This window comes from Sapajus apella, unplaced genomic scaffold (assembly GCF_009761245.1).
Source record: "Sapajus apella isolate SASKATOON/1434 unplaced genomic scaffold, GSC_monkey_1.0 scaffold114, whole genome shotgun sequence".
NCBI classification, from domain to species: Eukaryota; Metazoa; Chordata; class Mammalia; order Primates; family Cebidae; genus Sapajus; species Sapajus apella.
In genome coordinates, this window is record NW_022437054.1 from 2,571,608 (window position 1) to 2,597,660 (window position 26,053).

Below are 26,053 nucleotides of genomic sequence, written 5' to 3' on the forward strand. Positions count from 1 at the left end.
AAAGAAAAGAAAAGAAAAGAAAAGAAAAGAAAAGAAAAGAAAAGAAAAGAAGGAGAAAGACAAAGGGTACAATTCTGGTGGAAGAAGAATGGGCCAAGATCTGTGGAGAGGATTTCATTCTTCTAGGAGACCATCAAAGGAGTTCAACAGAAATGCAATGGAGAAAATGAAATACATTCAAACTCTCTTTCCTTATCTGCTTGAAAGATTCCACATAAGCTTGACAATAGTACAGTGTGTTTTTGCAGATGTGCGCTCTATGGGATGTTGTGTTTTTCTCGCGTTAGTACATACCAGTTACCCGAAGTTTATCTGTACCAACCACAACTTCCTTCTCGTCCACAGTAAATAGTGGCTTGCCGTTGTTGGAGTTGATCTGAAACTGTTGACTCTGGACTTCTACCATTTTGGGACCTGAAGAATTAATTAAAACAGTTTATTATAAACTGTTCTCTACAAGCAGTGTGAAAATCTCTAATTTTACACATGTCATGTCACCGAACAATATCAAATAACTAAAGATTTGGTTTTTGTTACCACTAGAGATATTGATTGACTCTGTGATTAAACTTTGCAACTTTTAAGTCTAAATCTATTGTATTATTAAAATTAATTTACGTCAAATATATGTTAACCTATATCAACAAATGTAGAGATACATTATTTAAGAGCTTCTTCTTCAAGATTTTAAATACTTGCCCTAAATATTTCTCCTATTCATGGTTGAACTTGTATTCTTTTGGTTATTAACCACCTAAGAATCTTGCATTCTGAAATGCGAGATTTGTGAAAGACCGTCTTACAAATGGCTCACTTTAACAGCCAAAGTTAAGCCAGAAGATGAATTATATCCCGAATCTCTTCTCTGCCATTATTCTCAGAAGAGCTGCTGGCCCCTTACTCCACAGGGAAAACAGGCGTCACTGTGGAAGAACACCTTCCTGTTTTTGCCTTTCCCCTAAGAAATGTTTGTGTTTTCCGACGTGCCTTATGTTTCACTTTTGGGTCCAAGCTTACTCCCTTCACCTGAGCTCCAGACCCATTTCTTTCCAGCTCTTTCATCTTTTCAGCAGGCGTTTTGTGGGTGCCCGCTCACGCTGTGACGTTCAGGCGTGTGAGGGTGAGCTCATGAACACTTGGCACTCATCGTATGTGTTCCCCAATTCTTCTTTGATGCTTCCACACTTGCTAACCCAGGCAGGCTCATGAATTCATCTCCCTAGAGCACAGCCTTCATCATCTACTTAAGAAACCATGAGTTCCCCAATTTGTTTATGTTAGCTTTATACTCTTTCTGTAAAAGTAAGTTGAGGCTGGGTGCTGTGGCTCACGCCTGTAGTTCTAGGACTTTTGGAGGCTGAGGGGGACTGATCACCTGAGGTCAGGATTTGAGACCAGCCTGGCCAACATGGAGTAACCCCATCTCTACTAAAAATACAAATATTAGCCGGGTGTGGTGGTGTGCACCTGTAATCCCAGCTACCCAGGAGGCTAAGGCAGGAGTAACGCTGGAACTCAGGAGGTGTAGGCTGCAGTGAGTAGAAATCACGCCACTGCACTCTAGCCTGGGCTCCAGAGTGAGACTCCATCTTAAACAAACAAACAAATAATAAGTAAGTAGATAAAGTAAGCCATATCTTGTAAGTTTTGTGTGTATGTCTCTTTGACCTTAACAGTTCTCGTAAAATTTTTTTTTTTTTTTTTTTTTTTTAAGCCGGAGTTTCATTCATGTTACCCAGGCTGGAGTGCAATGGCACGATCTCGGCTCACTGCAACCTCCGCCTCCTGGGTTCAGGCAATTCTCCTGTCTCAGCCTCCTGAGTAGCTGGGATTACAGGCACGCACCACCATGCCCAGCTAATTTTTTGTATTTTTTAGTAGAGATGGGGTTTCACCATGTTGACCAGGATGGTCTCGATCTCTTGACCTCGTGATCCACCCGCCTCGGCCTCCCAAAGTGCTGGGATTACAGGCTTGAGCCACCGCGCCCGGCCTTCGTAAAAATTTTTGAATACCTGGTAGAAATTAAGTAAAGGCTTTCTATTAATGCATTCATCAGTTTTGGACATGGTCATCCAAGTGTTCTTACATAATTTTATTAATCTGTATTTAAAACTCTCCAGTGAGTCTTCATTTAAATAAATAAATATTTTTGGTGAGAGTTCTGGTTATAAAGCTTACTTTTTTCTCTACATTATATCTTCTTTTCTTTACTTTCTTTTTTTTTTTTTAGGCTTCACTTTATTTTTTGGTATTTGTATGTTTCTCTCCTTCATCTGAGACTCAGAGTTCCTTTTACCTCTTCTAGGTCACTGATATGCCTAGGTATTTATTATATAAATGCTGATTTGCATTTAATGGTGACTATGAAGTTATCCGACTTTCAAATTGAGAAATAACTGGAATAATTAATCCAGTAAGAGTTCATTGTTTTGCTCACCAGTGGCTCATCTTACAATTCTAGGAAGCCTTAAGTATAAGGGGTTGAACTAAGTGACACATTTTTTTTTCTATAGCTATTATATCAATAAGATATTCAAGAAATAAATTTAGTTTCAGAGTAAGTCTGAGTAGCAGTTTGATTCTGTGGTCCACTAAAAAGAAAAGCATGTGAGCTTGGTTTCACAATTTGCTAAGTGCTGGGATGCAGGCATGAGAGAGTCTTGACTAGGAATTCATGGTCCATCCATCGAGGCTGAGAGCAGCGTCCGGAGATGCTGATGCCTGAAGTGGCAGGAAAGAAAGAGCTCATGCTTTCCTGATGAAGGAAGAACAGTGACCTCCAGGTAAAGGAAACTACTTGAGCGAAGGCAGAGCGGTGAATAAAATCCTATCTTCATTTTATTAAAAATAGACTCTGTGTATTCAAATTTAAATATGCTTTCCACTTCAGAGGAAGGTGTACTGTTCTTCGATAGTTATGGAGTTTGTAATTAATTTCTAACTTTTATTAATATGCTAGCAGTTTTTCTAATTGGACATGGATTAGTGCTGAGGATGTAATCGTCTTTTGCAGTCGAGGTCTTTAAGAAATAAAATACAAATTCTACCTTGTTGATAGGAAAAGAGTTATCTGTACAGCACCATTTTTAATGAAAGGCTTTGGTACAAAGAAGAAAAGTTAATGGTTTTGTGATCTGATTAATTAAGTTTGGGAAATTAGCTTAAAGGTTTTTCTAGTGAAAATACCATCAAATTCTTCCTTACATACAATGAGTCTCATTAGCAACTTTCTTTTGTTCCTCGGAGTATCTTTAATTTAAAATGAAATCATTTAGAAACAAATATCACAAAGTCCTTTAAGAAAAGGAAACGTATATTCTGCTGTTGCAAATATGGTATCACAGGGAAAGGATTGGAATGGAAGCGCAAAACTGTGCTTGTTGGCTCTACCCTTGGCATAATCTTGTATTATACATTTCCACTTTATAAGCCTGGCACTAATGACCTTTACTTGTGTTAAATAAACTAAAATAAAATAAGAGACCGGGCTTGAGAATTCCCTGATCAGACAAAGCTAGTTATGCTATGCCAGTGAAACTTAGGTTATTTCTAGTAAACATCCCTGAAAATCATAAGCAAAACTTATGTAGCCTTCCGAAAGTGCTGTAAGATGATGACTTTTCTATTTATTTATGTTTTGAGACAGAGTCATGCTCTTTCACCCAGGCTGGAGTGCGGTGGCATGATCTCAGCTCACTGCAACCTCCACCTCCCAGGTTCAAGTGATTCTCCTGCCTCAGCCTCTCGAGTAGCACCCAGCACCACACCTGGCTGATTTTTGTGTTTTTAATGGAGATGGAGTTTTGCCATGTTGCCCAGGCTGGTCTTCAACTCCTGTCCTCAAGTGATCCACCCACCTCAGCCTCCCAAAGTGCTGGGATTACAGGCATGAGCCACCGTGCCCAGCCAGATAACCACTTTTAACCATCTGGAAAACCTGACTGTAATAACCAATCATTGTAAAGGTTAAACAACCTCCTCATTTTTGCCATATATATACATATATGTATACATATATACACATATATATGTATGTGTATATATGTACACATATGTATACATTATATATGTATATATAACACACATACATATGTATACATATATATACACACACATATACACATACACACACACATACATATATATATATATATATATATATATGCCAGCCTATAGTGCCTGAGTTCCCTCTTACCATAAATTTAAGCCTCCTGGTTTGAGAACTGTTTTTCGTATGCACAATAACCTTTTAAATTTAAAATTTGATTTGATTGATTTTTGACCTCAGTATGGCCCGATTCCGTTCTTTCTGGTCAATCTGTCACGTCCATGTATCATGAGTCATGGACCTACAATGACTAGGCAAGGGCCCCATGCTGTTCATAGCAAATGCCTTGGACGGATCCCCTTTTCTTATTCCGGGCTGACTTTGTTGAAGTTCTGCCATCTGTCTTGGCTGCTAAACTGTGGCTGTGTTTCCCGCTTATGATGATCTCTGTGACCCACTGGACCTTTGAGGCCATGACTCCAGCTTGGGCTTGGAACTTTTTCTACTTTAGACCATCCTTGATAGGCCATCTTACCTCATCCATCCCTTACACCACTATCCGAACTGCCAGCTGGGTTCTCAGCCCATCCCATCCTACACAATCTTTTATTCGTTCCTCTCTTCATTTATTTAACAAATATTTATTGTGTAGCCTATGAAATATAAAAGGGAAGCCTGAATTATGGATTGTGGCATTAACTGAATTGAAAAAATTCTAATTCCAGTGAGTGAATCAAATTATTATACATGTATTTCTTGAAATATTACATAGCCTTAAAATAATGTTATGAATTTTTTTATAATTTCATAGCGGTGTTAAATTGGAAAAGGATGAACTTCTGGGTGGCTGATTACCATGCTGGCCATATAGTAATCAGTTTCCCAAAAGCTCATCCCTAAACTCTAAGGAATAGCTTCACAGCTATAAAAATTCCACATAAACCACACCCTTGCATTACTTAAAGGCAGAACTGTGAGTTGAGGGAGAAAAACTAACAAGTGGTGGGACTACAACTGCTCACACACCTGCTCTATCACAGGTTATGGTGAGCGAAGGCCATGGGGGGGACAGCTGAGGGGCCTTAGTGAGAGGCCACTTAGGGAATGGACAAAAGTAATGCAGGTAATGAATGCTAAATGAGCTGGGATAAAAATCCTGATATCAGATAAAGTGAAATTCAACTCAAAAGCATTAAATAGGACAACAAAATTTAATGCTAAACTTACAACCCACAGCACAGACATATCCCCCAAATATCATACCAACTACCTTTATGAAACAAAAATAAAAAATGTGAGGACCCATACAACACACTGATAGCACTAGATTTAATACATCACTTTCAGTACAAGACAGGTCAAGTGACTAACAAATAAGTGATGAAGTGGTCTAAAAAGAACTCAACAAGGCAACTCTTACGACATAGACTGAACATGAAGCTCTTATAATGGAGGATACACATTCTCCTCAAGTGCCCGTGGCACATTTACTGAAACTGATCACATATTAGGGCACAAGGTAAACATCAGTGACTTTCATAACATAGAAAGACCACAAATAATACTCCCCAAACACAATGCAATAAATCTAGAATTTGCCGACACAAATAAAAAGACAGAAAAGTCCATTCACCCAGAAATTTAAAAGTCTCTTTTTAAATAACTTTTGGGTGAAATACAAAAAGAAATTACAGAATTACAGAAAATAATGACATTGAAAACACTGTGTTTTAGAATCTGTGGCATGCACGTAAAGCATGACAAGTGGAAAATTCATTATACTAAATATCTCTGCCAATAAAAATATGAATTGGCCGGGCTTGGTAGCTCACGTCTGTAATCCTAGCACTTTGGGAGGCTGAGGTGGGTGGATCATGTGAGGTCAGGAGTTTGGGACCAGCCTGGCTAACAGGGTGAAATCCCGTCTCTACTAAAAATACAAAAATTAGCTGGGCGTGGTGGTGCATGCCTGCAATCCCAGCTATCCGAGAGGCTGAGGCAGGAGAATTGCTTGAACCCGGGAGGCTGAGGCTGCAGTGAGCCAAGATGGTGCCATTGTACTCCAGCCGGGGCAACAGAGCGAAAACTCCGTCTCGAAAAAATAAAGAAAGAAAGAAAGAACTAAGTTCCCAATTCAAAAGCCTAGAAACAGAGCAATAAAGTGAGTCAAAAGAAAGAAGCACAAGGAAGGAAATAATAAAGATAAAAGCAGAAATTAACAAGGAAGAACACAGTATAAAAGAGATCTAATAAATCAAAATTCTATTTTTTGAGAAAATTACCAAAATAAATAAAACACTAGCTAAGTTGATAAAAATCAGAAAACACAAATACACAAAATACGTAATGACAAGTGAAAAACAGCCATTGAATTAGAAGAAATAAAAAAAGAGGTACTATTATGCAGACCTCTCTGCAAATAAGTTTGAACACCATGATGAAACAGGCAGTTTCATAGGGAAATAGAGATTGCTAAAACTGACCTCATTAAATTAGAAAGTTTAATCAGACTTGTGCTTACAGAAGAAATGGGGAAGTTGAAAAACTACCCCACAAAACAGAAGCAAGCCCAGATGGTGTCACAAGTGAATTCTAACGAATCTTCAAAGGCTGGATAGTCTCAAATGCTCTGTAAATGACTCCAGAGTATTGAAATTAAGTAACTTTAACACTGATACCCAAATGAGAAAAGCAAGCACAAAGAAAAAAATACTAAAAGCCAGTATTACTCATGAATGCAAAAAATTCTAAATAGAAGTAGCAGAAAGAAGCAGAGAGCAACACCACATTAAGAAAATAATATACCTTGATTAAGTGATATGTATTCCAGGAATGCAAGGTTGACTTTAAGTAAGGAATGATTGACATCATACTAATTAATCTAATAAAAATAAATCAAATTATCTTCATAGATGTTGAAAAAGTATTTGGCAAAATTCAGCACATATTTATGATCAATGAACATTCTAGAAAATAGGTATTGAGGGATGCTGTCTTAACATGATAAAATAGATGTATTTTAACTGTTAAGGCAAATATCTTATTTAATAGAGAAAGACTAGAAGCATTTCCACTACAATTGGAAATAAGGCAAGGATATCCACTTTTTCCACTGCTACTCAACATTGTGGAGCAGAGATTTTAGTGAATGAAGCTTATTTATAAAGTAAAATCAATTAGGGGTGTGTGATTGAGTAAAGTAAAATTGTCTATTTGCAGATGATATAATAGTGTATCTGACAAACCACAAAGTCTCTGATAAAAGTAACTCAGCTGCTGGGCACGGTGGCTCACACCTGTGATCCCAGCACTCTGGGACCGATGCAGGTGGATCACATGAGGTCAGGAGTTTGAAACCAGCCTGGCCAACATGGAGAAACCCCGTCTCTACTAAAACTACAAAAATTAGCCAGGAGTGGTGGCGCGTGCCTTTAATTCCAGCTACTCAGGAGGCTGGGGCAGGAGAATCACTTGAACCCGGGAGGCAGAGGTTGCAGTGAGCTGAGATCATGCCATTGCATTCCAGCCGGGGCGACAAGAGTAAAATCCAGTCTCAAAAAAAAAAAAGTAACTCAACCAATAAAAAAATTCAGCAAACCAGCAGGATATAAAATGAACATACAATAATCAATAACTTCAATACATATAAACAAAAGTTAAATAATAGTGTAGAAAATGCCGTTTACAATAACAGCAAAGATGATTAAAAATTTAGAAATTCATTTAATAAGATATGTGTGAAAAATATATCAGGAAATATTTGAAATACTTTTTTTTTTTTTGAGATGGAGTCTCGCTCTGTCACCAGGCTGAAGTGCAGTGGCATGATCTTGGCTCACTGCAATCTCCGCCTCCCAGGTTCAAATGATTCTCCTTTCTCACCCTCCTGAGTAGCTGGTACTACAGGTGCATGCCACCATGCCCAGGTACTTTTTGTATTTTTAATAGTAACGGCATTTCATCATGTTGGCCAGGATGGTCTCGATCTCTTGACTTTGTGATCTGCCCACCTCAGCCTCCAAAGTGCTGGGATTAAGGGTGTGAGCCACTGTGCCTGGCCTGAAACACTTCTAAAAGACACTTGAATAAATGAAAAGACATTCCGCATTCGTGGATAGGGTGACCCAACATGATAGGATGTCATTTCTTCCAGAGTTAATTTATAAATTCAATGCAACCACAGTAATAATGCCGATAAACTATGTTATAGAATTAGCAAATTGATGCAAAAGTTCACATGTAAAAACAAATATACAAGAATAGCTTGGAAAAAGAAAACACAAGGCAGACCAGCCCCACCAGACATTAAAACATACCATGATGTCTCCATAATTAAGAGAATGTGGTAATCAGGCATGGAAACACAAATAGACTGGGGCAAGCTTGTCCAACCTATGGCTTGTGGGCTGCATGCGGCCCAGGACAGCTTTGAATTCAGCCCAACACAAAATTGTAAACTTTCTTAAAGCATTATGTGATTAATTTGCAATTTTTATTTCAAGCTCATCAACTATCGTTAGTGTATTTTACATGTGGCCTAAGACAATTATTCTTCTTCCAGTGTGGCCCAGGGAAGCCAAAAGATTGGACACCACTGGAGTAGTGGGATAAAATAGAAAGTCAATAATTAGACCCTGATAGACACAGAAATATAGTATATGATAATGACAGTGTTTCAAATTTAAAGATGGACTTTTCTTTTTTGAGACAGATTCTCACTCTATCACACAGGCTGGAGTGCAGTGGTGTGATCTTGGCTTACTGCAACCTCTGCCTCCCAGGTTCAAGTGATTCTTCTGCCTTAGCCTCCCCAGTAGCTGGGATTACAGGCATAAACCATCATGCCCTGCCAATTTTTGTATTTTTAGTAGGGATGGGGTTTCACCATGTTGGCCAGGCTGGTCTTGAACTACTGACCTCAGGTGATCCACACGTCTCGTCCTCCCAAAGTGCTGGGATTATAGGTGTGAGCTGCCGTGCCTCGCCTAAAGATGGACTTTTAAGTAAATGATGTTGAGATAACAACTTAGAAAGGAGAAAATGAGATTCATATTTCATACCACACAAGAATAAACTTCACATAAATTAGGGATCTGAGTGTTTAAAAAGTGAAATAATACAAACACTACAAGAAAACATAGGTGAATTCCTTTTTAATCTTGAAAAGTCTTTCAAGCAATGACTCAAAATCTAGAGGCAATGAAAAAAAGATTCTACATTTGAATACATAACAATAACAAGTAAAAATAAAAGTGCTACATGATTAAAAATACCTGATTAAGTTAGACAACAACATAAAAGGTGGATAAAAAATGTTAGCAACATATACCCTGGGCAGAAAGCTAATATGCCTAATTGGTAAAGAACTCTTAACAACTGAGGAATAAAAGACAACAATTCTGATAGAAAAATGGGAAAAAAGTCATGAAAAGACAATTCACAACAAAGATACAAAAATGGCCCTCAAACTTATGAAAAAAATGTTCAAACATACTCATCATACAGAAATGCAAATTAAAACAACACTGGCATGCCATTTCTCACTTGTGAGACTGGAAATAATTTAGACACATTTTGTTGGTGAGGCTGTCAGAAAATACATTCTCCTACACTGCTGCCTGGAATCTAGATTGTTACCACCTTCTAGAGAAAAATTTGATAAAATTGAACAAAACTAAGTATGTACATACCAACAATCCCATTTCTAGGAATCTACCCTGAGGATATGCCTCCAAAAATCTAATATATATATGCAATTGTTATTTTTTGTGACATAACTGCAGAATAGTGAGAACAACCTAAATGTTAATATATATGGGTGAATAGTTGAATAACCATGGTAAAGCCACATAATGGAGTACTATGCAGCTGTGAAAAAGAATAAGGAAGACTTCTATGAATTAATGTGGAGTAATTTTGAGGACATGCTATTAAGTGAAAAAGTAAAGTTCAAAAAATTACCTACTATATGTTATTCTCACGCAAGTATGAAGGGAGCCTAAGAAACCATACATGTATATATTCATTTTTTTGCAAATAAAATAGAGGAAGGATAAACCTAATATTGAAGAGACAGGCTACTTAGAGGGTTTGGATGGGCAAGAGGTAGGAAGGGGGTGGGGACTGAGGCAGAAAGGATGAAGAGGAAGTCACACTTTCTTGACTGTATCTTTTTGTTCAGATCTGTGTCTGCAACCAATGGTAATGATGCATGCACCCCACTGCTGCACACATCCTCCAAAATAGACGCTGTGCTATCCTGTCCTTCAAATAAATTTCTCTTTATCTTTTTATAAACTGTGGTTTCCAAAATATGGTACCTCTGTACTTTTAAACATAAACAAATATTTTTGAATTGACTATTGGCTAATATTCAGAGCAATTACACAAATACAGCATTATCCTTGGAATGAAAAACTGGTTTGGAAGATAATTTATTCTATTTCCCCTGTTTCCAAAAGTACATCTCATGGTGCCAGTTGCTTTTTTCTGAAGGAACATCTATTTTTCGACTGGACATTCTGGCTATAATACAGCATCATAGAAAGTTATTTTTCTTCTCTTTATTTGGGGCACTGGAAAATGCACTCGCATTGGTTTTCCTTCTAACATATTCTTTTCAGTCAGTTTTTCCAGCTGCTGCAGCTGCTAGTCTTATCTTCCTACAGCTGAGGTTTTTTTTTTTTTTTAATGAAAGTGTTCAATAGCCTCAAGTGAAAGTAACTCGTCTCTTGGCCCATCAGCGCTGTTTATTTCAGTATCTTTCAATTTGTGCCTTTCCCAGGGCAGCCCTGGGTTCAATACACAGTTGGGCCAGGTAGATTTTCTGGAAGCCTTCCTGACTTAGAAGGCCACTGGTGCTGAGGGTGGCAGATGTGGTTCTCTCCTCCTCCACAGGCATGCTTTAAAGTAAATTAACCTTTGAAGAAACTGTTATTTATTCGTATGAACCAGGAGGAAAGCTTTGAAGAGAAACCTTTTATTTATTCTTAGGTCTACAGGCATCATTCCAAATGTTTCTTCCATTGAGTTCTATCATTGGAAAGTCCCTGTGGTTCATCACGGAAGAGCAGCACATGTCAACCCACACACCATGGGCATCTTCCTCCTCCTCAGAACTGTTACATCCCCACCCTTCTTCACTGTTCACCACATGCTCTTTCTTGACTTCAGAATTCCCACTCCTGAAATGCAATCTGTAGCATTTGCTTCTCCATATTCTTGCACTTTTGCTTCTCTTGTGGCCTCTGTAGGCTGGCCCCAGAATTTCTTCTGTATGTGATAATTTGGCGCTTGGAAGAATGGAATCAAAGTCCTGGCAGAAATGAACACATTTTTATGTTTGCATATCCTTCACTGGGCCAATATTGGAGGGTTCTTTAGTCACAACAGGAGGGTGTCAAGCTGTTACGTTTTTGGTAACACTGATTCCTACGTCGTAACACCCCAGGGTTTCTCTCCCTTACAGAATTGTTGGTCACCTGCTGGCGCAGCAGACAGAAGGATCTGATTACTTCTTTGATGAGGCTATAGAAATCTCCACAAGAGAGGATCAACACAAAAGAGAAAAAGCCCATAAATTCCCACCAGTCCAGAGATTAGGTTCCTGGGCATCAGCCTAACTTCATACCTCTACAGCTCTCCAGCTGCTTTAGTTATTTTTCTGCAGAACTTTGAGTATCATTAATCAAGTAACTGCTGGAAATTTAAATATCTCTGCTACTGTTTTTGTGTGTGTGTATGTGTCAGCACTTTCAAAGCCCATTCCAGTCTTGTGTTTGGAGCTTCTCTTCCTGTGGCATCTGCACTGGAAGGTCCTTCATATTCACATCCTGAGTTGCCACTCTATTTTCTTAGAAAAATTTCAAAGCAGCAGCCTATGTCGTGGTGCCTAGAGAAACACACTTGAGATAGTACTGACAGTTTGGGCATTGTTGGAAATGGGTTTATAACGTCGGGAAAAATCCGCATCAAGACAATGGATTACTCAGCAAGGCTAGTTTACTTCCAGCAGGAAGGGTGCAACTTGCAACTGTTTTACACACTAGCAGTGTAAAAGCATTTCTATTTCTCCACATCCTCTCCAGCAGCTGTTGTTTCCTGACTTTTTAATGATCGCCATTCTAACTGGTGTGAGATGGTATCTCATTGTGGTTTTGATTTGCATTTCTCTAATGACCAGTGATGATGAGCTTTTTTTCATATGTTTGTTGGCCATATAAATGTCTTCTTTTGAGAAGTGTCTGCTCATATCCTTTGCCCACTTTTTGATGGGGTTGTTTTTTTTCTTGTAAATTTGTTTAAGTTCCTTGTAGATTCCAGATATTAGCCCTTTGTCAGATGGGTAGACTGGAAAAATCTTCTCCCATTCTGTAGGTTACCTGTTCACTCTGATGATAGTTTCTTTTGCTGTGCAGAAGCTCTTTAGTGTAATTAGATCCCATTTGTTAATTTTGGCTTTTGTTGCCATTGTTTTTGGTGTTTTAGTCTTGAAGTCTTTGCTCATGCTTATGTCCTAAATGGTATTGCCTAGGTTTTCTTCTAGTTTTCATGGTTTTAGGTCTTATGGTTAAGTCTTTAAGCCATCTGGAGGTAATCTTTGTATAAGGTGTAAGGAAGGGGTCCAGTTTCAGTTTTCTGCACATGGCTAGCCAGTTTTCTCAACACCATTTATTAATCAGGGAATCCTTTCCCTTTTGCTTTCTTTTGTCAGGTTTGTCAAAGATCAGATGATTGTAGATGTGTGGTGTTATTTCTCAGGCCCCTGTTCTGTTCCATTGGTCTATATATACATATAGCTAGTGCTTGACTTACGACCACGATTGGTTCTGACAGACTGGTTGTAACACGATTTGGTCGTTAAGTTGAGTAGGCTATATGCACGCGGAGATGGTAGTGCTGCCGGAAGCTGGTCCGCACTGTCGTACGCCCAGCTGGGCAACGTTTGCACTGCCAGACGCAGAGCAGTCGTGGCTAGTGATTATGGTCGTAAAGTTGAATGGTCGTAAGTTGCATAGGTCGTAAGTCGATCAATACCTGTACCTGTTTTGGTACCAGGATCATGCTGTTTTGGCTACTGTAGCCTTGTAGTATAGTTTGAAGTCAGGTAGCATCATGCCTCCAGCTTTGTTTTTTTTTGCTTAGGATGGTCTTGGCTATATGGGCTCATTGTTTTGGTTTCATATGAAATTTAAACTAGTTTTTTGTAATTCTGTGAAGATAGTCCATGGTAGCTTGATGGAGATAGCAATGAATCTATAAATTACTTTGGGCAGTATGGCCATTTTCATGATATTGATTCTTCCTATCCATGTGTATGGTATGTTTTTCCATTTGTTTGTGTCCTCTCTTATTTCCTTGAGCAGTGGTTTGTAGTTCTCCTTGAAGAGTTCCTTCACATCCCTTGTAAGTTGTATTCCTAGGTAATTTTTTTTTTTTTTTTTTTTTTTTTTTTTTAGATGGAGTCTCACTCTGTCACCTGGGCTTGAGTGCAGTGGCATGATCTCAGCTCACTGCAACCTCCACCTCCCAGGATCAAGCTATTCTCCTGCCTCAGCCTCCCAAGGAGCTGAGATTACAGGCACCCACCACTGTGCCCAGCTAATTTTTTGTATTTTTAGTAGTGACAGGGTTTCACCATGTTGGCCATGCTGGTCTCAAACTCCTGACCTCGTGATTCACTTGGCTTGACCTCTCAAAGTGTTGGGATTACAGATGTGAGCCACTGCAGCCAGTCAGACATTTTATTCTCTTTGTAGAAACTGTGAATGGGTGTTCACTCATGATTAGGCTCTCTGTTTATTATTGATGTCTAGAAATGCTTATGATTTTTGCACATAGATTTTGTATTCTGAGACTTTGCTGAAGTTGCTTAGCAGCTTAAGGGGATTATAGGCTGAGATCATGGGGTTATCTATATATACAGTCATGTCATCTGCAAACAGAGACAATTTGACTTCCTCTATTCCTATTTCAATATCTTTTTTTTCTTTCTCTTGCCTGCTTTCCCTGGCCAGAACTTCCAATACTATGTTCAATAGGAGTGGTGAGAGAGGGCATCCTTGTCTTGTGCTGGATTTCAAAGGGAATGCTTTCAGCTTTTGCCCATTCAGTATGATATTGGCTGTGGCTTTGCCATAAATAGCTCTTATTATTTTGAGATATGTCCCATCAATACCTAGATTATTGAGAGTTTTTAGCTTGAAGTGGTGTTGAATTTTATCAGAGGCCCTTTCTGCATTTATTGAGATAATCACGTGGTTTTTGTCTTTGGTTCTGTTTATGTGATGGGTTACGTTTATTAATTTGTGTACATTGAATCAGCCTTGCATCCCAGGGATAAAGCCAACTTGATGGTGGTGGATAAGCTTTTTGATGTGCTGCTGGTTTCGGTTTGCCAGTATTTTATCAAGGATTTTTGCATCAATGTTCATCAGGGATATTGAACTGAAATTTTCTTTTTTTGTTGTGTCTCTGCCAGGTTTTGGTATCAGGATGATGCTGGCCTCATAAAATGAGTTAAGGAAGAATCCTTCTTTTTCTTTCTTTTTTAAAAAAATTATACTTTAAGTTTTGGGGTACATGTGCAGAATGTGCAAGTTTGTTACATAGATATACACGTGCCTTGGTGGTTTGCTGCATCCATCCCCCTGTCATCTATATTAGGTATTTCTCCTAATGTTATCCCTCCTGAATCCCCCCACCTCTGGCTATCCCACCCCTAGCCCACCACCCCCGGACAGGCCCCACACTAAATGCCCACATGAGAAGTGAGGAAAGATCTAAAATCTACACCCTAATATCACGATTCAAAGAACTAGAGAAGCAAGATCAAACAAATTCAAAATCTAGTAGAAGACAAGAAATAACTAAGATCAGAGCAGAACTGAAGGAGATAGAGACATAAAAAAATCCTTCAAAAAATCAATAAATCTAGGATCTGGTTTCCTGAAAAGATCAACAAAATAAATAGACCGCTATCCAGATAAATAAAAAAGAAAAGAGAGAACAATTGAATAGATGCAATAAAAAATGATTCCACAGAAATACAAACTACCATCTGTGATTACTACAAACACCTCTATGCATACAAGCCAGTAGATCTAGAGGAAATGCATAAGTTCCTGGACACTTACACCCTCCCAAGACTAAATCAGGAAGAAGGTGAATCCCTGAAGAGACCAATAACAAGTTCTGAAGTTGAGGCAGCAATGATTAGCCTACAACCAAAAAAAGTCCAGGACCAGACAGGTTCATAGCCGAATTCTACCAGAGGTACAAAGAAGAGCTGTTACCATTCCTTCTGAAATTATTCCAAACAATACAAAAAGAGGGAATCCTCTTTAACTCATTTTATGAGACCAACATCATCTTAATATCAAAACCTGGCAGAGCCACAACTATAAAAGAAAATTTCAGGCCAATATCAATGATGAACATTGATGTGAAAATCCTCAACAAAATAGTGGCAAACCGAATCCAACAGCACATCAAAAAGCTTATCCATTGGGTTCATCCCTGGGATGCAAGGCTGGCTCAACATACACATATCTGTAAACGTAATCCATCACATAAACAGAACCAAAGACAAAAACCACATGATTATTTCAATAGATGCAGAGAAGCCCTTGACAAAATTCAACAGTCCTTCATGCTAAAAACTCTCAATAAATGAGGTACTGATGGAATGTATCTCAAAATAATAAGAGCTGTTTATGACAAACCCACAGCCAATATCATACTGAATGGGCAAAAAACTGGAAGCATTCCCTTTGAAAACTGGCATAAGACAAGTATGCCCTCTCTCACCACTCCTATTGAACACAGTATTGGAAGTTCTGGCCAGGGCAATCAGGCGAGAAAAAGAAAGTATTCAAATAGGAAAAGAGGAAGTCAAATTGTCTCTATTTGCAGATCACATGATTGTGTATTTAGAAAACCCCATGGTCTCAGCCCAAAATCTCCTTAAGCTGCTAAGCAACTTCAGCGAAGTCTCAGGATACAAAATAAATGAGCAAAACCCACAAGCATTCCTGTACACCAATAACAGACAAATAGAGAGCCAAATCATGAGTGAACTCCCGTTCACAATTGCTACAAAGAGAATAAAATATCTAGGAATATAACTAACAAGGGGTGTGAAGGACCTCTTCAAGGAGAGTTACAAACCAGTGCTCAGGGAAATAAGAGGGGACAAACAGATGGAAAAACATAACAGGCTCATGGTTAGGAAGAATCAATATTGTGAAAATGGCCATACTGTTGTAATCTATAGATTCAATGCTATCCCCATCAAGATACCTTGATTTTCTTCACAGAATTGGAAAAAACCACTTTAAACTTCACATGGAACCAAAAGAGAGCCCACCTAGCCAAGACAATCCTAAGCAAAAAAAACCAAAAAACCCAAACAAAGCTGGAGGCATCATGCTACCTGACTTCAAATTATACTACAAGGCTACAGTAATCAAAACAGCACAGTGCTAGTACCAAAACAGAGATGTAGACCAATGGAACAGAACAGAGGCCACAGAAGCAACACCACACATCTACAACCATCTGGTCTTTGACAAATCTGACAAAAACTAGCAATGGGGAAAAGATTCCTTATTGAATCCATCTTTTTCAATTGTTCGGAATAGTTTCAGAAGGAATAGGATCAGCTCCTCTTTGTACCTCTGGTAGAATTTGGCTGTGAATCCATCTGGTCCTGGGCTTTTTTTTTGTTTTGGAGGCTATTAATTACAGCCTCAATTTCAGAATATTTAATTGGTCTTTTTATTATTCAGGGATTCTACTTCTTCCTGATTTAGTCTTGGGAGGGTATATGTGTCCAGGAATTTATCCATTTCTTCTAGATTTTCTAGTTTATTTGCGTAGAGGTGTTCATACTATTCTCTGATAGTAGTTTGTATTTCTGTGGGATCGGTGGTGATATCGCCTTCATCATTTTTAATTGTGTCTATTTGATTCTTCTCTCTTTTCTTCATTAGTCTGGCTAATGGTCTATCTACATTGTTAATCTTTTTTTAAAAAACAGCACCTAGATTCATTGATTTTTTTGAAGGCTTTTTCATGTCTCTATCTCCTTCAGTTCTGCTCTGATCTTAGTTATTTCTTGTTTTCTGTTAGCATTTGAATTTGTTTGCTCTTACTTTAGTTCCTTTAATTGTGGTGGCAGGGTGTCAATTTTAGATCTTTCCCACTTTCTCTTATGGGCATTTAGTGCTATAAATTTCCCTCTAAACATTGCTTAGTTGTGTCCCAGAGATTCTGGTACACTGTGTCTTTACTCTCACTGGTTTCAAAGAACTTATTTATTTCTACCTTAATTTTGTTATTTACCCTATAGTCATTCAGGAGCCGGTTGTTCAGTTTCCATATAGTTGGGCAATTTTGAGTGAGTTTTTTAATACTGAGTTCTAATTTGATTGCACTGTGATCTGAGAGACTGTTTGTTATGACTTCTGTTCTTTTTTATTTGGTGAGGAGTGCTTTACTTCCAATTATGTGGTCAATTTTAGAATAAGTATAATGTGGTGCTGAGAAGAATGTATACTCCGTTGATTTGGGGTGGAGAGTTCTGTAGATGGTCCACTTGGTCTTCAGAGCTGAGTTTAAGTCCTGGATATCCTTGTTCATTTTCTGTCTTGTTGATCTGTCTAATATTGACAATGGGGTTTTCAAGTCTCCCACTATTCTTGTGTTGGAGTCTAAGTCTCTTTGCAGGCCTCTGTGAACTTGCTTTATAAATCTGGGTGCTCCTGTATTGGGTGCATATATATTTAGGATAGTTAGCTCTTCTTGTTGCATTGATCCCTTTACAATTATGTAATGCCTTTGTCTTTTTTGATCTCTGTTGGTTTAAAGTTTGTTTTATCAGAGACTAGGATCACAACCTCTGCTATTTTTGCTTTACATTTGCTTGGTAAATATTTCTCCATCCCTTTATTTTGATCCTATATGTGTCTTTACACATGAGATGGGTCACCTGAATACAGCCCACCAATAGGTCTTGACTCTTTATACAATTTCCCGGTCTGTGTCTTTTAATTGGGGCATTCAGCTCATTCACATTTAAGGTTAATATTATTACGGGTGAGTTTGATCCTGTCATTGTGATGCTAGCTGGTTATTTTGCCCGTTAGATGATGCAGTTTCTTCATAGTGTTGATTGTCTTTACCATTTGGTATGTTTTTGCAGTGGCTGGTACCGGTGTTTCCTTTCCATGTTTAGTGCTTCCTTCAGGAGCTCTTGTAAGGCAGGCCTGGTAGTGACAAAATCTCTAAGCATTTGCTTGTCTATAAAGGAGTTTATTTCTCCTTCATTTATGAAGTTTAGTTTGGCTAGATATGAAATTCTAGGTTGGCAATTCTTTTTCTTAAGAATTTTGAACATGGGCCCCCATTCTCTTCTGGCTTGTAGGGTTTCTGCAGAGGGTTTCACACTGTTAGTCTGATGGGCTTCCCTTTGTGGGTAACCCGACCTTTCTCTCTGGCTGCCTTTAATAGTTCTTCCTTCATTTTAACCTTGGTGAATCTGATGATTATGTGTCTTGGGATTGCTCTTCTTGAGGAGTATCTTTGTGGTGTTCTCTCCATTTTCTGAGTTTGAATGTTGGCCTGTCTTGGTAGGTTAGGGAAGTTCTCCTGGATAATATCCTGAAGAGTGTTTTCCAACTTGGTTCCATTCTCCCCATCACTTTCAGGTATACCAGCCAAGCGTAGGTTTGGTATTTTCACATAGTTCCAATATCTCTTGGAGGCTTTGTTCATTCCTTTTCATTCTTTTTTTTCTCTAATCTTGTCTTCATGTTTTATTTCATTAAGTTGATCTTTAATCTCTGATATCCTTTCTTCCACTTGATTGAGTTGGCTATTTATACTTGTGTATGCTTCACAAAGTTCTTGTGCTGTGTTTTTCAGCTCCATCAGATCATTTATGTTCTTCTCTAAACTGGCTATTCTAGTTAAGAATTTCTCTAACTTTTTTCAAGGTTCTTAGCTGCCTTGCATTGGGTTAGAACATGCTTTTTTAGCTCAGAGGAGTTTGTTATTACCCACCTTCTGAAGACTACTTCTATCAATTCGTCAAACTCATTTTCCATCCAGTTTTATTCTCTTGCTGGCCAGAAGCTCTGATCCTTTGAAGGAGAAGAGGCATTCTGGTTTTTGGAATTTTCAGCCCTTTTGCACTGGCTTTTTCTCATCTTCATGGATTTATCTACCTTTGGTCTTTGATTTTTGTGACCTTTGGATTGGGTTTTCATGTGGACATCCTTTTTGTTGATGTTGATGTTATTTCTTTCTATTTGTTAGCTTTCCTTCTAAGAGTCAGGGCCCTCTGCTGCAGGTCTGCTGGAGTTTGCTGGAGGTCCACTCCAGACCCTGTTTGCCTAAGTGTCGCCAGTGGAGGCTGCTGAACAGCAAAGATTGCTGCTTGTTCCTTGGTCTGGAAGATTTGTCCCAGAGGGGTACCCACCAGATGCCAGATGGAGCTCTCCTGTATGAGGTTTCTGTTGACTCCTGCTGGGCGGTGTCTCTTAGTCAGGAGGCATGGGGTCAAAGACCCACTTGAGGAGGCATTCTGTCCCTTAGCAGAGCTTGAGCGATGTGGTGGGGGATCTGCTGCTCTCTTCAGAGCCAGAAGGCAGGAATATTTAAGTCTGCTGGAGCTGTGCCCACAGCCACTCCTTCTCCCAGGTGCTCTGTCCCAGGGAGATGGGAGTTTTATCTATAAGCCCCTGACTGGGGCTTCTGCCTTTCTTTCAGAGATGCCCTGCCCAGAGAGGAGAAATCTAGAGAGGCAGTCTGGCTACTGAGGCTTTGCCGAACTGTGGTAGACTCTGCCCAGTTTGAATTTCCCAGTGGCTTTGTTCATACTGTGAGGGGAAAACTGCCTACTCAAGTCTCAGTAATGGTGGATGCTTTTCCCCACACCAAACTTGAGCGTCCCAGGTCAACTTCAGAGTGTTGGGCTGGCAGACAGAATTTCAAGCCAGTGGATCTTAGCTTGCTGGGGTCCATGGGGGTGGGATCCACTGAGCTAAACCACTTGGCTCCCTGGTTTCAGCCCCCTTTCCAGGGGAGTGAACTCTTCTGTCTCACTGGCATTCCAGGTACCACTGGGGTATGGAAAAAAAAAAAAAAAAAAAAAAAACTCCTGCAGCTAGCTCAGTGTCTGCCCAAACAACTGTCAGTTTGGTGATTGAAACCCAGGGCCCTAGTGGTGTCGGCACCTGAGGGAATCTCCTGGTCTATGGGTTGCAAAGACTGGGAAAAGTGTAGTATCTGGCTGGAATGCACCATTCTTCAAGGCACAGTCCCTCATGGCTTCCCTTGGCTACAGGAGGGAGTTCTCTGACCCCTTGCACTTCCCTGTTAAGGCAGTGCTCCACCCTGCTTTGGCTAATTTTCTGTGGGCTGCACCCATTGTCTAACCAGTCCCAATGAGATGAGCCAGGTACCTCAGTTGGAATTGTAGAAATCACCTGCCTTCTGCATTGATCTTGCTGGGAGCTGCAGACCAGAGCTGTTCCTATTCAGCCGTCTTGTCAGTCACCTAATCTGTATCTTTTAAGTGGAGCATTTAGACTACTTAGATTCAATGTGAATATTGAGATGTGAGGTACTTTTCCAGTTATCATGTTGATTGTTATCTGCTAACTTCTTTTTCCTTTATTGTGTTATTGTTTTATAACCCCTGTGAATTTTATGCTTTCAGGAGTTTCTATTCTGGTGTGTATTGACCTTGTATTCAAATTTATAATTTCTTTTAGCATTTTTTAGGGCTAATCTAGTATTGACAAATTCCATCAGTATTTGCTTTTTTGAGAAAGACTATTTCTCCTTCATTTATGAAACTTACTTTGTTTGGATACAAAATTTTTGGCTGACAGTGATCTGTTTAAGGAGACTAAAGATACCCCAATCCCTTCTGACTTGCAAGGTTTCTGCTTAGAAATTTGCTCTTAGTCTGATAGGTTTTCCTTCATAGATTTCCTGATGCTTTTGTCTCACTGCTCTGAGAATTTTCTCCTTCATGTTGACTTTAGATAGCTTGGTGACTGTATGCCTTGGTGATGTCCTTTTGGTAATGAGTCTCCCTAAAGTTCTTTGATCTTCTTGTACTTGGATGTCTAAATCTCTAGCAAGGCCAGGAAGGTTTTCAATGATTCCTTTAATCCGTTTTCCAAACATTTTGTTTTTTCTTTTGTCTCAGGACACCTAAAATTCTTAGGTTTGGCTGTTTTACATAATTCTATATTTTGTGGAGATTTTATTCATTTCTTTAAATTTCTGGAATTTTAAATATCTGGAATTTAAAAAAAAAACTTCTTCATGTTAGTTTTCACTTTTTTCTTGTATTTCCTTGAGTAACTTAATAATAAACACTTTGAATTATTTATCTGGTATTTCAAAGATTTCTTTGGTTTGGATCCACTGCTGGAGAGTTAATGTGAGCTTTTGGAAGTGTTACAAAACCCTGTTTTTTCATATGGCCAGAGTTTTTTCTCTGGTTCCTTCTCATTTGGATAGACTTTTTCTTATAATTATTTTTGAATTTATGTTTTGATTCTATTGGGATGTTTTAAACTTTTTTGTTCCCCTTGAGTATATGACTTTAATATTTATAGCTTATTGTCACCTAGATTTGGCTCTGGGTGCTTTCAGTGGTGAAGAGTCTGTATGAGTTCCTTGGTTATACAGAATCTGTGTGATGGCTTTCTCAGATGCTGGTTGTATTAATGACATGCTGGTTGTGTGAGAAAGTTCACTGCCTCCTGTGGGGAGCTTCTTGCCTAGTTCATGGTGTAGGCTGCTCCCCATTGCTTCTTTCAAAGTGTGCTTTAACTTTTTTATTAAGTTCCTGTGTTGCTTCTTGGGAAAAAGTTTACAGGATAATTCTCTACAAACTGTCTTTCCAAGTGGGAGAGGCATGCTAATAATGCCTCTAATTGCCATCTTGGAAAAAAAAACCCAAAACCCAGACTCTTAACCAGATCCTTTGTGAACTAACTGAGTGAAAACTCACTCATCACCAAGGAGATCGCACGAAACAAATCACAAGGGATTCATCTCTATGACCCAAACGCCTCCCATCAGACCCCAACTCCCACATTGGAGGTTACATTTCAACATGCAATTTGGAAGGGACAAATATCCAAACCATATCATTCTGTTCCTGCTCCCCTAAATCTCCCATTCTTCTTACATTGTAAAATGCAATCATCCCTTCCCAATAGTACCCCAAAGTCTTAACTCATTCCAGCATGAAGTCTAAAGTCCTAAGTCTCATCTGAGATTTATCTCCTTCGACCTTGAGGTTATAAAATACAAACAAATTATTTACTTCCAAGATATGATGGTAGCAGAAGCATTGGGTAAATGTTGCCATTCCAAAAGGAAGAAATCAGCCAAAGGAAAGGGGCAATAGACCCCATAGAGGTTTGCAACCCAGCAGGACAGTCATTAAATATTAAGGTTCCAAAATATTCTCCTTTGACTCCATGCCCCACATCCAGGGCACGCTGATTTAAGAGGTGGCACCTCAAGGTGGCCAGCTCCACTCCTATGGCTTTACAGGGTGCAGTCCCTGTGGCTTCTCTCATGGGTTGGAGTTGAGTGCCCGTGGCTTTTCCAGGCTCAAGATTCAAGTGTCTGGTAGCTCTACCATTCTAGGGTCTGGAGGGCAGTGGTTCTCTTCCCAAAGCTCCACTAGGCAGTGCCCCAGTAGGGACTTTGGGGCTTTCAACCTCACATTTCCTCTCCGCCCTGTTCTAGGAGAGTATCTCTCTGTGGGGGCTGTGCCCCTGCAGCATGCCTCAGACTGGGCATGCAGGCATTTCTACACATCCTCTGAAACCTAGGTGCAAGCTGCCAAGCTTCCTCTTGCATTCTGTGGGTCTGGATACTTAACACCATGTGGAAGTTACCAAGGCTTATGACTTGCACCCTCCAGAGCTGTGGCCTGAGGAGTATCTGCGGCCATTTGAGCCATAGCTGGAGCTAGAGCAGTTGAGATTTGGGAAGCAGTGTCCCTGAAACCATCATTTCCTCTTAGGCCTCTGTGCCCGCGAGGGAATGGGCCATCTGGAAGATCTCTGAAAGGTCTTCAGGGCCTCTCCCCCACTGTCTTGGATATTAGCACTTGGCTCCCTTTTAACCATGCTAATCTGTCTAGCAAGTGATTGCTCTGCAGCCTGCTTGAATCTTTTCTCTACTGCAGTGCCAATCAGCAAACTTTCCAAACTTTCACACTCTGCTTCCCTTTTAAATATAAATTCAAATTTTAAGGTTTTTTTTTTTACTCTTATATCTGATTGTAAGTTGTTAGAAGCAGCCAGACTGCTTCTTGAATACTTTGCTGCTTAGAAATTTCTTCAGCCATATACCCTAAGTCATCACTTTTAAGTTCAAACTTCCACAGATTCCTAGGTTGTGGACACAATGCAGCCAAGCGCTTTGCTAGGGCGTTACACAAGTGATGTTTATTCCAGGTCCCCATAACGGCCTTATTTCCATCTGCGATCTCCTCAGCCTGATCTTAAGTGCCCACATTTCTATCAGCATTTTGGTCACAGCCACTTAATAAGTCTCTAAGAAGTTCCAAACTTTCCCTCATCTTCCGGTCTTCTTCTGAGCCCTCCAAACCCTTCTACCTCTGCCTGTAACCCCGGTAGCAAAGCTGCTTCCGCATTTTCAGGAATATCTTTAGAGCAATGCCTCACTCCTCAGTACCAATTTTCTGTGGTAGTCGATTCTTACACTGCTATAAAGAAATATCTGAGGATGGGTTATTTAGAAAGAAAAGAGGTTTAATTGGCTCACAGTTCTGCAGGTTGTAAAAAGCATGGCTTCAGCATCTGCTTCCAGTGAGGGTCTCAGGAAGCTTCCTATCATTACAGAAGGTGAAGAAGGAGCAGGTGCATCACATGGTAAGAGTAGGAGCAAGAGAGAAGAGGGAGGTCCCAGATTCTTTTAAATGACCAGATCTCCTGTGAACTGAGTGATAACCTACTCATCACCAAGGGTGTGGTGCTAAGCCATTTAAGAGTGATCCACCTCCGTGATATAGTAACTTCCATTAGGCCCCACCTTCAACATTGGGAATCACATTTCACCATGAGATTTGGAGGGGTCACACATCCAAATCATGTCAGAATTTAATTGGGATTTTTGGTTTTGACTGTATTAAACGCCAATTATTTTCACTGGTTTTGTAGAAAATATTCATTTAAATAAATGAGATTAATGTGGCTAGTTCACAAAAATTACATTTTAATCCCCAAACTGGCAAAATTTACCTTCTTTCAGGAAATATGAGACTGGAAGGGTTTCAACTGTGGGAAGTCATGTACTGATAAAAACCTTGGATTTGGTGAGGGTGGTGATATTTCCCAGCTCAAGGTTCTCAATATAACAGAGACTTTCCTACTAAAGATTTACTAGAAATCATTAATCACTTTATCAGGCATGAGACACCAAAGTCAAAAATAGAGATCTGAGGTGAACAGTACAAACCAAAGACATTTTGGTGTGTACCTTCTTTTATCTTTATTTTTAGAGATGGTCTCACTTTGTCACTCAGGCTGGCGTGCAATGGTGTGATCATAGCTCACTGAAGCCTTGAACTCCTAGGCTTAAGCAATCTTCCTGCCACAGCCTCCCAATGTGCTGGGATTACAGGTGTGAGCCTCCGCATCTGACCGTTTTTTAAAAACTTTATAACCCCTGGTAATTCCTTGGTGACAATAATGAAATGGAAACTATATTTGCAGCAACTAGAACAGTTACTGGCATGACGTAATTTCAAGAAATCCGATTAGAGAGGAGGGACAGTGGAAACAGCTGGCTGAGAGGAGGTAGTTCTCAGTCTTTCCTGTTTTGACTTCTCTAATAACTAGCTGCGTGCTCTTGAGCAAATTCGCTGGTTAGGGCTTCAGTTTTTTCATCTATGAAATGACAGGCAGGTTTATATTATATATAAAGTCCCAGGTGTGAGATATGGAAATCAACATCTAACAAAATGATTAACAGAGGAATGTGTATTTGTGCTAATTAATTTTTATAGGAATATAAAAAGATTCTTCTACTTTTGTAGCTTTTAAGAAATAATTACATACTTTTTATTTATTATTACTTGATAGCATTTAAAGTAGCCATGGTCAGTCAACAAATATTTATTGAAATGAATGAGAAAAAAATGGGCAAAAATTCCTCAAACACTTGAAAGCTACAGGCAGTTAAAGATTTTCAAGAAATGATGGTAACGATAAATAATACTGTATAATTTATCATGAAAATATTTGTTTTAGATACATCTTAAGAATGTACATGCAGGAAAAACTGGGGTTCATCTCCCGATCCACTGAACTTAGTTATTAAACAAAACTTCTAAGCCACAGAGAGATACAATTTATGATCAACAATGAGTTATAAAGCAGAGAATAAAGTACAGAACATCTTGTATTAGTATAATTAAAAGGAATCATCAGATTAATATACGGCTGTACTTTCTCATGTAACATTATTCTGATTTGTAAAAATAGCCATTAAAAAGAGAGACGTTGGAACTTTGTGTTGGCTGTACACTGCTCATTTATTTTCTGATAATGACAAGGGCCATCCAATTTCCTAGACTTAGCAAATCTATTCAATGTTGATGGCATAGTGAATACATATACCTTCCTTATTCTTACTGTCTTTTTTTAGACACAAGGTCTCTTCCACCACAGAATCGAGTTCCTAGGCTTGGGTGATCCTCCCTGCCTCAGCCTCCCAAGTAGCTGGGACTACAGATGTTCACCACCACACCTGGCTAAGTTTTTAAATTATTTTTTTAAAGACATTGCCCAGGCTGGTCTTGATCACCTAGGCTCAAGCAATGCTTCTGTCTTGGCCTCCCAAAGTGCTGGGATTACAGACGTGAGCGGCCAACCCTGGCCTGCATTCCTTCTTACCAGCTGGTTTGCTCTTCTGATATTGCTTTCATTTATATTT

General features: G+C 39.3%; 1 protein-coding gene across 3 annotated transcripts in view; it reads right to left on the reverse strand.

The window, feature by feature from the left end:
* Positions 1–26,053, reverse strand: part of SGCG (sarcoglycan gamma) — a 158,987-nt gene that overhangs the window by 46,623 nt on the left and 86,311 nt on the right. For all 3 annotated transcript variants that reach the window (XM_032260096.1, XM_032260095.1, XM_032260098.1), the window contains exon 5: positions 295–414. In XM_032260096.1, coding sequence (XP_032115987.1) covers positions 295–414 — 120 coding nt within the window. The remainder of the gene's footprint in view (positions 1–294; positions 415–26,053) is intronic.